General features: G+C 42.5%; 1 protein-coding gene across 11 annotated transcripts in view; it reads right to left on the reverse strand.

Moving 5' to 3' along the window:
- ARVCF (ARVCF delta catenin family member) overlaps positions 1-13,596 on the reverse strand; it is a 444,466-nt gene that overhangs the window by 15,070 nt on the left and 415,800 nt on the right. For 10 of the 11 annotated variants that reach the window (XM_073313188.2, XM_073313190.2, XM_073313197.2 and 7 more), the window contains 5 exons: positions 12,819-12,969; positions 11,362-11,554; positions 9,583-9,694; positions 7,810-7,900; positions 6,716-6,769 (listed from right to left, as the gene is read on the reverse strand). In XM_073313188.2, the coding sequence (XP_073169289.1) occupies positions 6,716-6,769; positions 7,810-7,900; positions 9,583-9,694; positions 11,362-11,554; positions 12,819-12,969 (601 nt within the window). The remainder of the gene's footprint in view (positions 1-6,715; positions 6,770-7,809; positions 7,901-9,582; positions 9,695-11,361; positions 11,555-12,818; positions 12,970-13,596) is intronic. The other variant, XM_073313193.2, reaches the window with a different exon arrangement.

A 13,596-nucleotide genomic window follows, 5' to 3' on the forward strand; every position in this document is an offset into this window, starting at 1 on the left:
CATTTCCTGTGAGTTGGCCTTTAAAGGTATTGGTGATGAGATACAGAGAAATCCCAGTGACCAGCTACAATTGATTTAAAAGTTTCCAAGAAAAGGGATCTTTGACAGAAATCTTGGAACCTTGTTTTCTAGAGGTGGTGAACAGATCTGAGTGGACTCTCCTAGGTGAGAGATTCTGTCAAACTGCCTACCTAAAATCAATTTGTATTTCACCTACTAAAGCCACATCAGTATTAACCTGTGGAACAAATGAAACATTGATTAGATTAATATTTTTCTCTGAATACTGAACTACAGTCTTGTGGGCACAGAACTTCTGATCCTATTCGCCTGACTGCTGAACTAGGTTCTGTGCCCACAAGACTGTAGTTCAGTATTCAGAGAAAAATATTAATCTAATCAATGTTTCATTTGTTCCACAGGTTAATACTGATGTGGCTTTAGTAGGTGAAATACAAATTGATTTTAGGTAGGCAGTTTGACAGAATCTCTCACCTAGGAGAGTCCACTCAGATCTGTTCACCACCTCTAGAAAACAAGGTTCCAAGATTTCTGTCAAAGATCCCTTTTCTTGGAAACTTTTAAATCAATTGTAGCTGGTCACTGGGATTTCTCTGTATCTCATCACCAATACCTTTAAAGGCCAACTCACAGGAAATGCACTAACTCTAGGTAATTGATTTGCTCCACTAAACTCCAAGAAAATGGATAATGTTAATATTTGACTTTCCATTCCTCAGGCTCCTCCAGCCAAAGTCCAAATGGCTTATACCTTCCTAAAACACACTCCAGATTGCTTGTTAATTCCATATAGACTAAATTAAATTTGATTTTAGAATTAATCTTGAAACACGGAAGGAACTGAGTTTGTTAATTCCACCACAGAGCCATTGCCCTCAGGGCACCGAGATATTACTGTACTGGTACAGCCTCCTTCAGGATAGTTCTCATTTTAATAAATCTAACCACAAACTTCCAACACGAGTTTCTACAAGCCATTACCCTCTGATCCCACTGAGAGTTACCAAAAGCAACTACAGCATTTGCTCAAGAAACTTCCTGAAAAAGCACAAGATCAAATCCGCACAGACACACCCCTGGAACCCCGACCTGGGATATTCTATCTACTACCCAAGATCCATAAACCTGGAAATCCTGGGCGCCCCATCATCTCAGGCATTGGCACCCTGACAGCAGGATTGTCTGGCTATGTAGACTCCCTCCTCAGGCCCTACGCTACCAGCACTCCCAGCTACCTTCGAGACACCACTGACTTCCTGAGGAAACTACAATCCATCGGTGATCTTCCTGATAACACCATCCTGGCCACTATGGATGTAGAAGCCCTCTACACCAACATTCCACACAAAGATGGACTACAAGCCGTCAAGAACACTATCCCCGATAATGTTACGGCTAACCTGGTGGCTGAACTTTGTGACTTTGTCCTTACCCATAACTACTTCACATTTGGGGACAATGTATACCTTCAGATCAGCGGCACTGCTATGGGTACCCGCATGGCCCCACAGTATGCCAACATTTTTATGGCTGATTTAGAACAACGCTTCCTCAGCTCTCGTCCCCTAAAGCCCCTACTCTACTTGCGCTATATTGATGACATCTTCATCATCTGGACCCATGGAAAAGAAGCCCTTGAGGAATTCCACCATGATTTCAACAATTTCCATCCCACCACCAACCTCAGCCTGGTCCAGTCCACACAAGAGATCCACTTCCTGGACACTACAGTGCTAATAAACAATGGTCACATAAACACCACCCTATACCGGAAACCTACTGACCGCTATTCCTACCTGCATGCCTCCAGCTTTCACCCTGACCACACCACACGATCCATCGTCTACAGCCAAGCTCTGCGATACAACCGCATTTGCTCCAACCCCTCAGACAGAGACAAACACCTACAAGATCTCTGTCAAGCTTTCTTACAACTACAATACCCACCTGCAGAAGTAAAGAAACAGATTGATAGAGCCAGAAGAGTTCCCAGAAGTTACCTACTACAGGACAGGCCTAACAAAGAAAATAACAGAACGCCACTAGCCGTCACCTTCAGCCCCCAACTAAAACCCCTCCAACGCATTATTAAGGATCTACAACCTATCCTAAAGGATGACCCAACACTCTCACAAATCTTGGGAGACAGGCCAGTCCTTGCCTACAGACAGCCCCGCAACCTGAAGCAAATACTCACCAACAACCACATACCACACAACAGAACCACTAACCCAGGAACTTATCCTTGCAACAAAGCCCGTTGCCAACTGTGCCCACATATCTATTCAGGGGACACCATCACAGGGCCTAATAACATCAGCCACACTATCAGAGGCTCGTTCACCTGCACATCCACCAATGTGATATATGCCATCATGTGCCAGCAATGCCCCTCTGCCATGTACATTGGTCAAACTGGACAGTCTCTACGTAAAAGAATAAATGGACACAAATCAGATGTCAAGAATTATAACATTCATAAACCAGTCGGAGAACACTTCAATCTCTCTGGTCACGCGATCACAGACATGAAGGTCGCTATCTTAAAACAAAAAAACTTCAAATCCAGACTCCAGCGAGAAACTGCTGAATTGGAATTCATTTGCAAATTGGATACTATTAATTTAGGCTTAAATAGAGACTTGGAGTGGCTAAGTCATTATGCAAGGTAGCCTGTTTCCTCTTGTTTTTTCCTACCCCCCCCCCCAGATGTTCTGGTTTAACTTGGATTTTAACTTGAAGAGTGGTCAGTTTGGATGAGCTATTACCAGCAGGAGAGTGAGTTTGTGTGTGTATGGGGGTGGGGGGGATGTGAGAACCTGGATTTATGCAGGAAATAGCCCAGCTTAATTGTCATGCACATTGTGTAAAGAGTTATCACTTTGGATGGGCTATCACCAGCAGGAGAGTGAATTTGTGTGGGGGGGTGGAGGGTGAGAAAACCTGGATTTGTGCTGGAAATCACTTTAGATAAGCTATTACCAGCAGGACAGTGGGGTGGGAATAGGTATTGTTTCATATTCTCTGTGTATATATAAAGCCTGCTGCAGTTTCCACGATATGCATCTGAAGAAGTGAGCTGTAGCTCACGAAAGCTTATGCTCTAATAAATTGGTTAGTCTCTAAGGTGCCACAAGTCCTCCTTTTCTTTTTGCGAATACAGACTAACACGGCTGTTACTCTGAAACCTGTTAGGGGGCTTATTCCTTCACCCTCCTACTTCCCTGGTCCTTCTCGCATGAACAGAGAGCAACAATACCCGAAGTCCAAAGGTGCAAACAATTCGATGTTTATTGGGGTGAACTTCCAGCAAGCATGATTCCAGTTTTCTTCCTTAGTGTCCCCCTTCCCAGCTCTGACACCACAGAGCCTTACCTGTGTCCCTGTTCCCATTCCCCCCCCCACTTAGCAAAACATGATTCCAATTTCCCCACCCCCATTCCCTGTTCCCATCCCCCCCCTTACTTCCTGATTGACTGCAGACTATATAGTAAAACTTGAGTTCTGCTTAGCTATACCTTAACCAATCATTTTACTGAAGTTTAACTAACCAATCCTAACATATTGTAACATGATTATTTAACCAATTATATCCCACCACCTTAATTAGTTTACACCCAGCAAAATTAATTATACAGCAGACAGAAACAATCACAGAACCAGACAGAGATTATACAGACAAACAATAGGGAAATGGGGACTACAATGATAGAACAATAGAGAAATGAGGATTTCACAACTACATCTATAAAGACATAAGGGTTTCCCAGCTGTGTCTATTGATAAGTGAGTTCTTGCCAGACAGGATGCTATCAAACTAAGTTTCCTTTTACATTTTCTAGGCACTTCCCTTTCTCTGGAGGCGATAGGCATTATCAGGACAGGACTGTATTCCTAACAGCCCCATAGCACCTTATTTCAATGTGACTAGTTTGGAATGTGAGGATCTGACCGTTCGCTTCCCAGCTTACGGCTGCCTCTGCTGCTTAGCCAGAGATCTTCACCTAAGAACAGGGCCTCAGACTGTCACAGTAAGAGAAGGCCCTTACACCAGCAGACAGTGATTTTGATTCTTTCTTTTATACCTCTGTAACTAGCTAAGTGATAAAAATACACCTAAATTAGAGTATAGGCCTTTACAGACAGGCCTGAATATCTATATCCTAACAATCCCATTGTGAGATCTTCTTTTAAGTTACTGTCTTTCATTGTGAGGACAATTATTTCAGTCTTCCCTTATGCAAACTACATATAGACAGTTTATTCATGCCGGGGGGATGCTGTCAGCTGAGGTCATGGAAGGTAGCATCTTTATGTTATCCTGACTTTTTGGAAATGCTGTATTTGATTTTCAGCAGTGGCTCAAACTGATTCACATTTGCACCTGCAAACATGGCAATCGTGAGATATCAAACTATCCAACTTGCAGATACGCAGACATTTAAATACAAATATTTGCACCTGGAAAAACAGAGGCAAATCCACAGCAACACTGTGTGTGTTTATGCTGTTGTACTAAAAGGAAACAGTTGGTCTGTCCCAGATTGCGGTGCCTTTCAAATCTCAAAGCACTTCACAGAAATATGGACTCATCCCTATTTTATAGATTGGGAAACTGAGGCACAAACCAGTCACAGCAAGTCAATGGCAGAGTCAGTAGCAGAACCGCTATCTCCTGACTCGCAGCCCTGTCCCCTTATACAGCACTGCCTCCCATGCAGCATTGCAGCCTTCATCCTGAGAACCGCGTGCCTCCGAAGTGGCTATTAACAGGGAAACCCCTGACTTTTCCCATACCAGCGGAAGGTCAGAAGAAACAGGGCTTAATCCCTGCTTTTTTTTTTTTTCTCCCAATTGTTGCTGACAAAGCAGCAGCTCAGGCTTTTAATTATCCTTCATCTCCATCAGGGCCTGAGCCCCTCAGTAAGTTGTTCTCACATCCATGCCACAGAGTTTAGCAGCATTTTGAAAGAGAACGTCTTGCATGGACACAGCTTAGCTTTTCTCTTTAGAAGCAGTACTTGTGGCACCTTAGAGACTAACAAATTTATTAGAGCATGCTCGGGGGTTGCATAACTAGTTAGCATGCCAGAGTCTCGTTCGTGGACGTGGCCGTCCTTAGTTGGTGGAGCGATTTGTCTGGTTAATTCCGATAACGAATGAGACTCTGGAATGCTAACTAGTTATGCGACCCCCGAGCATGCTCTAATAAATTTGTTAGTTTCTAAGGTGCCACAAGTCCTCCTTTTCTTTTTATGGATACAGACTAACACAGCTGCTACTCTGAAACCTGTCTTTAGAAGTAGGAGTTCCTCCTCCTGCTGCTATTCTACATCTGAGCAACAGTCTCCAGACCACCCAGCTCTTCAGAGTTTATCTATCCTTGGTCCTTACTGCTTCATCTACTTATGCAGAATGGCTATGTATTTCATGGGGCTTTCGGGAAATCTTCTCTCACTGCAGATCCTGGTGGGCAAGTTGCATTTGCCATATTAGGTGCACCAGCCGCAGGGTGGAGGTTTTTCCAAGTACTGGTAAAATCTCCTCCCTCTGTCCAGTACTGGTTGCCATGAGCAAGGCAGCTGATGCCCACTGCGTCAATTGACTGCACACCACACAGTAATGCCAGTGTTATTGAGACGGATCGCGTGGATTGTGCTATGGCCTGCAGCATCTTGTTCTTCACTGCCATGCAAGCCTCAAACCCAAAAGAGGCTCCAGAGAAGTCTGGTGAAAGGGAGCCATTCCCATAACTTGTATTGGGAAAATTAAGCCATTCTGCCTGGCTTTCAAGAGATCCCCTTGATGGACTGGGGGAACTGATAAGACGAGGAGAAGTCATTACTTTCTCATAGCCTGCATTTCATATATGGAAGGAAGAATGGAGGGTTATTTCTTCGTCCCAGTTTTCACGCACACGCAGAGCCAGTTCTGTAATTCTGTGCTCAGATTATGTTCTATCTTCACCCAGGCAGAACTCCCACTGAGCCAATGAGGAACAGTTTAAAGTTGTTGGCTCGATCATGTTCACCTTCTGTTAAGCTCTACTTTTATACAGAAAACCCCGGCACCATTCCTATCACTCATGGCAGATTTTTACAATCATGTATTCCTATTTTTTAAAAATGTTTCTCTTTCCTCTCTTGTGTGAAAGATCCATATAGGCAGCAGGGCTGACTAACTCTCTCACTGAATTCAGGAAAACAGTGACAATAATTACAGACTGAACAATAAAGTACTTCTTTCCCCTAGCCTCTTTCAAGTAGGGTCATTTTTTGTGCTAACCTGTAAGAACAGCAGGAAAAACATTTTCAGACAGAATATGATATTTAAGTAGATTTAAAGCTCACAAAAGTAGTGTCCCATTTTTTAAAAAAAGCAATAATTGAAATCTGATGGCTTTTGAATCTCTCACTCCAGGATGCAACCACTTCAAAGCAAAGAGATTAAAATGCAGGAAGCTCTCAGTATATTTACATGATCTGGTTAAAAAGTAGTGGGGATCCCAGCATATATGCAGTATACGCATTTTAAAAAAAACAGACAACTGATCTTTTGGAAGGAAAAGTTCTGTTTTTAAATGTCAGCTTTATCCACATGAAAGAATACCTCCCAGAAAAAGCGCTGAACTTTCTCGTGAGTGACAGTGTGCTCTATTGAAATAGACAGGGGGTTGAGCCGGGACTGCATTTACCTGGACCAAGTTCATCCAGAGGAATCATATCACGACTTCCAGCCTTCTCATTATCTACAAAACAGAAGCATTGAAACTAGTCGTACCATGCTTCCTGACATGAAAACAGAGCAGACTGGGATTAATCACAGGGCTGGAGGCAGTAGAGGAGACAATGATTTATTGCACTCAAGATGCTATAATGAGGACACAAGAGGCTATAATGAAACGATATTAAGGTTCTGATAATTCACGAAGAAAGATTCTGAGTTAGGCCCCCAAAGAGCACACTCAACTGATCTCCCTCATGCCATGGCTCTGAATCACATACATTCCTCTATCCAAAGGATGCCACCAACTCGGTGCCCCTCTGAACCACCTATACTTTCTAGAATTTATCTCTGTACCCATCCAAGATGGGATGAGGTTCCCTTCTTTGCCCAGAGACAAGAGCAATCAGTAGGCGATCAAAGGCCTCGAGAGGGTAATTTTAACATTGGTTTCTATTTCCATCATGATCAAAATTAAAAGACTAAGGAAATCAACATGGCCTGGAGCCCTGGAACCATTGGTGTGATTTTTGTCAAATCTGACAAACTAAGCACAGTTGGGTCTGGGTCAGAACTTGGATAGAATACCTCCACTGCAAAGCTAAGTGACACAGGAAACAGGGCTGGTGATTCAACAGAGGGTACGTCAAATAAATCAGCATTGAACAAACGTCCCAGGGCATTGCTGGAGGTGATGCCCTTTGCATGAGATATAACACCAAGATCTGATGACTTGTGGTTAGTACAAATACCATCGACTTACCACAATAGTTAGCCTGCTCCTTGGCTAAATTCCTGCTGGGTAGTTACTTCATGCCTATCTAAAATACTCCCTATAAGCTCCAACTGAACTTTTCATCTTGAACTGGGTATCATACATTTCATGCAGTGGAAGTGATCATTGTCTATATAGTCTGTAATGTCAATTGCTTCAGGATCTTTGGATGAAAGGCACCATAAAAAAAGTGATAACTGATATTTATCCAATTTGAGAAATACACTTAACAGACATGGCAAATAGCAAAAGGAAAATCATTATGGCCCACACCAATGAGCAGAACTGACCTTGGCTTTTATCCACCAGCGGCAGAGTACTGTCGTCATAGCCAGACTTGCCAGATGTACCTTTGGGTCCCTTTGGTGCTGCAGAGACAGACTAGAAGACAAAATGGAAGAGTAAAGGTACTCAAGGTAGTTAAGTCCAAAGCAGACTGCGAAGAGTTACAAAGGGATCTCACAACACTGGGTGACTAGGAAACAAAATGGCAGATGAAATTCATTGTTGACAAATGCGAAGTAATGCACGTTGGAAAACATAATCCCAACAATACATACAAAAGGAAGGGGGTCTACATTAGTTGTTACCTCTCAAGAAAGATCTTATAGTCATTGTAGATAGTTCTCTGAAAACATCCACTCAATGTACAATGGCAGTCAAAAAAGTTAACAATGCTAGGAACCGTTAGGAAAGGGATAGCTAAGATGACAGAAAATACAATGCTACTAATAAATAAATGGTATGCCCACACCTTGAACACTGTGCATAGTTCTGATCATCCCATCTCAAAAGAGATGTAATAGAACTGGAAAAGGTACAGAGAAGGGCAACAAAAATGATGAAAGGTATGAAACAGCTTCCATATGAGGAGAAATTAACAAGACGGACTATTCAGCTTTGAAAATAAATGACTAAGGGGGGATATGATACAGGTCTATAAAATCATGACTGGTGTGGAGAAAGTGACTAAAGAAGTGTTATTTACCCCTTCACATAACACAAGAACCAGGGGTCAACCAATGAAATGAACAGACAGCAGGTTTAAATACAAACAAAAGGAGGTACTACTTCACATAACGCATAGTCAACATGTGGAACTCATTGCCAGGAGATGTTGTGAAGACCAAAACCATAACTGGGTTCAAAAAAATAATTAGATACATTCATGGAGGATAGGTACATCAATGGCTACTAGCCAAGACAGTCAGGGATGCAACCCCGAGCTCTGGGTGTCCCTAGGGATCTGATTTCCAGATGCTGGGACTGGACGACAGGGGATGAATCACTTGATAATTGCCCTGTTCTGTTCATTCCCTTTGAAGCACCTGGCATTGGCCACTGTCGGAAGACAGGATACTGGGCTAGATGGACCATTGATATGACCCAGTGTAGCCGTTCTTATGTTCTGAGAAGCTGCTGCAAACAGAGTAAGAAGTAAAACGAATTTTCTAAAAAAGTTATAACTTGAACAAAATGTATGGAAACCTGTTCACACTCCATCCCCTCTTGATAAACTGATCTTCGCCTGGAATCTAATTTGTGATTCTGGATATTTTTCATTTCTCTGAAGTTTTGCTGACGATTCCTCCTTCTGTCATCACCTGGTTGGGCAAGCCAGTAGCTTCTTTACAGGCCACAGTGAAAGCCAGTTACTTTTCAGATAAAGGAAGTAGCAGCAGCTTCACATAAAAAACAGTCAGATGCCCAACACGCTACATGGACTATGTCCCAAGGCAGCAGCAACATACAAAAATGGGCCAAGTCTTTCCTTGATGCAATGTATATTTGTAGGGATTAGACTTGGTACATCTAAAGTGGAATAACCCCTAAAATGTGGAAGGCACATGCCACAGATCTTCTAGATATGCACCCAGTAACTGTATTTATGATAAAACAATTATAGTAAAATTATGGTATCACTGGAAAACACCAACTTAGAGTTCTTGGTCTACCTGCCATTGTCATTAGTGGGAGTAGGGCCTCAACATGGAGTGAAGGATAAAACACCTTCATGGGGCTTTCTGTGACCACTGATCTGGACTAGGACTCTGCATCTTTACCTGGAAATGGGATTTGTTCCATCCATCCTTCTGTAGGACACTTCGTAGCTCTTTGTAGCTCCAGACCATCTGAAGAACATGAGATGCTGCCTTTGTTTCCCTGGGGGACTGGCTAATTTGTGAGACAAAATTAGAGCCTCAAACATTAGGAATGCAAACTCATTTACGCTAAAACCCATAACTTCCTAGCAGGTCTGTTATTTCTCAAGAAGCAATGCAATATGTGACACTGTAAAAATACATTCTTTGGGCCCAATTCTATAGTGGCTTCTATTAATGTGGGTCCATCTACCTGCATGTGTAAACATACAGTTGCTCAGACAAGAGACAGCTACATAAGCAAGAGGTAGTTAAATATGCAGATGTCTGATTTTCATATGCATAGTGTGCAGGTACAGAGGCCAGTTGGATAACATTGTCCTTTTGCCTAGTGGATTTCAACAGGCATTTATATAGATCAAAGCAGAAGTGCTGAGCACCCAAAACTGCCAAAGAAATCAATACTCAATCACTTCTGGAAAACAAGAACTTAATGTCTAAAGTTGGGAATCCAGAGGCCACTTTTCAAAATTTTGGTCCGAGTATATATAAAAAACTGAATTTAGCTGAAATCAACCAGTGGTTTGAAACACACCCCACAGGACAATGAGGATCAAACAACAAACAAAACTAATTCTCACCTGAAAAGCATTTTCCTTTCATTTTCTGGCTGACTCTTACTTAGGGCTTGTCTACATGGTGCTTTTGTCTGCACCGAGGGGTGCAAATTTTAGTTTGCATTAGCAGGTTGTGCACTAACTGGGCTGCGGGGACTGTGCTGCTGCACACAAAGTTCCCGACTGTGACAACACCACCAACAGTAGGGCACTTTTAGTGCATGCCGGCGCAGTCCACACGGGCCAGTTAGTGAGTGACACACTAGCACAAATTCAAATTTATACCCCTCTGATGTGGACTAAAGCACTATGTAGACAAGGCCTTACTGATGAAAAGGCAAAGGCTAAAGAAATCTCCAGCCAGCCTCTCAACAGTTTGTTGAAAAGGCACTTGTGAATGAGCTCATTTCTAATTGGCTGAAGTACAGAAGGAAGCCCTTCTCCAATCAGGATACAGCTTTTCAACAGGGCTACATGGTACAAATCGTCATTTCAATTATTACTGTTGTCCTTCAGACAGAATGATCACTGCAGATCATTAACCATTTCTTTTAACAGAAATAAAGTTGCATCATTGGCATTTCAGGAATGGAATGTCACAGGATAAAGGTCTCCTGCTTTGCAAACACAGGTCTCAGCTTCACTGCAAATGATGTCTGATAAATGCATGCATAATGCTAAGGCATAAATAAAACAAAGAGAGATTGTACCCTGAAATGACAGAACTTTTTATCTTACTGATTTTATCACCCAACCCAACCCAACCCGACCTGACTCGGGTGGGAGGGGAGGGATAGCTCAGTGGTTTGAGCATTGGCCTGCTAAACCCAGGATTGCGAGTTCAATCCTTGAGGGGGCCATTTAGGGATCTGGGGCAAAAATTGGGGACTGGTCCTGCTTTGAGCAGGGGGTTGGACTAGATGACCTCCTGAGGTCCCTTCCAACCCTGATATTCTATGAACCCATTAAAGTCACTGATGTAGGATTTGTTTTTATTACATGTTTTAAGTGCTTCAGTTACACATCTGAAAGGTCAAGATGTCTGGGCACCATCACAAAGCATCACAGTGGGGTTCGTACAGTATCCTCTTTACTTTGTTTTCTATTCTAGTAAGAAACCTACCTTGACTTGCTGATAGCTACCAGCTTCTGAATGCCCTGTGTCTGGATCAGGGACCTTGCATTTTCTGAACTGTCAGTAATGATTTCATGGATGGTATTCAAGACTGCAACCACTGTATCCTCTTCCAGGTTTTTAGCGGATCTCTGCTGTCTGCTAGGCAAATTTCTTACCAGTTCACCCATGGCATAACTACCTAGATAAGGGGAAGAGCTACCATTAGCCAGACCCAATAATCATTTCAAGAAACAGCTTCCTGTCCTGAAAGCTAAAATATAAGGAAGTTCCCAAAGTCTAAAGATTTTCTAATGTAATTTCCTTGAATCTCAAGGCTATTTCATACTGCATTTATCATTAACTTTCTCAAGATGTTTGAGAACTGATATCTAAAGCAAACTCATTCTGCATAATCAATACTACAGGTATCAGAGGCAAAAAAGTTTGACACATTTATTGAGAATTTCACAGCCAATACATCACACTTTGCTGTGCCTGAGGCAAACAAGCATTCATAAACTGAGGCTAACGTATTAATGCTAATGCACGCACACAACACTTACTCAGCGTAGCCTTGTAAGAGGTCTGCAGGGGCAAGGTATGCAACAGTGCATATATTAACCTTCCCCTGAAAGGTAAGAACGTCCATTTGGCCTTCATGCTCGGCAGCACTGAAGTAAAGCCTCGGTGTCCTGGGCCCATTACTCTCAGATGTGTGTTTGTACCATTTGGTAGCTACAGCTCTACACTGGACGTGGTTTTTATGAAACGTAGGCGTATTAAAGTAGAATTGGAGATTTGTATTGATTAAGCATCAGCATCTGTGCTCTGTATGCAGCACAAACATTTTCTTGCTTGGTGAGGTTACAGTTTAAACAGATCGGGAAAATTGCCCAGGAAATATACTGGGAGACCCACACAAAGGCTTTAATTTGGAGCTCAGCTTCTGCCACTTCCATTTAATGAGTAGTGAGTGCATTTTTGCTAATGTGGATTAGAGTTGGGGAGCATTGCAGAGAAGCTGAGTTTTAAGGGTGATGATCTGAATGGAGAGCACTTGGGTACCGGGCTTCTCGACACAGGGGATAGCACAGGAGAAGGTAAAAGGCTGGAAGTGGGAGGGGTGAGGCAGCGTTCATTGACAGAGCAAAGGGGGCCAGAGGGGGAATCATATCAAATCAAAAAGCCTTTATATTTTTGCAAATTATTTTGAGATCTACTGCAAAGTAAAGATTCATTTCCATTAAATCACACTATGTGCATGTATGGAAACTGGATGGGCTGAAACTTAATTTTCAAATGGCAATTCTTCACTTGGGGCATGCACAAGACTCCTATATAACGCAAATGGAATTTGTATGCAGAATAAACCTCAGCTTCAATACTTGACAAAAGCCTAAACAATTTTACAGTGCCCATGTGTTTATGGGGTCACATTCCTGTAAGAGAAGCTCAGAAGGTACCTATGAGATCCTTATTGCGACGATCCATAGAGAGATTCCTCAGGGCAATTGACACAGCTCTCACAACCTTGTCAGAGTCAGACTGGAGAAGCTCAACGAGGACTGGTAAGCCTCTCTCCTTTCGCACTGTTGCACGGATGTACGTGGACCACTGTGAGCACACAGGAAGAAAAGCAACACACAACATTGTGAATTTAGAGACACATTTTCCTGCATTTCTTTCAGTGTTGGGGTCTGATTTTTTCCAGCATGAAATTGAAGAATTTTCCCTTATGCAAACAGTACTTCCTTATACTCTGCATGGCAACATATCTGTGACTTATCCCACCATCCAAGTCTATTGTGCACCAAGCACGAAAAGGAGGTAGATAGTATTTCATCTTATAGCTGGCGGGGGGGCTGGGGAAGAAATATCATCTGTTCTATAAAATTTAAGAGCAGCAGAGGAAGAGTATAGGCTACTATATATGCCTCAATGGAAAATTTATTCCTCTCCATCAGAAAAGAGGTCACTTAGAGGGAAGAGCAAGACATGTACAGCTCCTGTTATCTTTTAAAAAAATTACTTGTTTCTATTGTTTCATGCATGTTTGTAAATACTTGTATTTTAAAAAGCGTCTTCCTGTTCAAATTAGAGTGGGGAAAAGCACCTTACTCTTCGCAGACTTGTAGTTGCTGTGGATGACCTCACTTTGTCATGTCCAGAGACATTCCAGTATTCTTTGCTAAGAGTGGACTGATCACTGTAGAGGGACGGGGGGGTTTACAGGAAGGCTTT

This window comes from Lepidochelys kempii, chromosome 15, assembly GCF_965140285.1.
Source record: "Lepidochelys kempii isolate rLepKem1 chromosome 15, rLepKem1.hap1, whole genome shotgun sequence".
Lineage (NCBI taxonomy): Eukaryota > Metazoa > Chordata > Testudines > Cheloniidae > Lepidochelys > Lepidochelys kempii.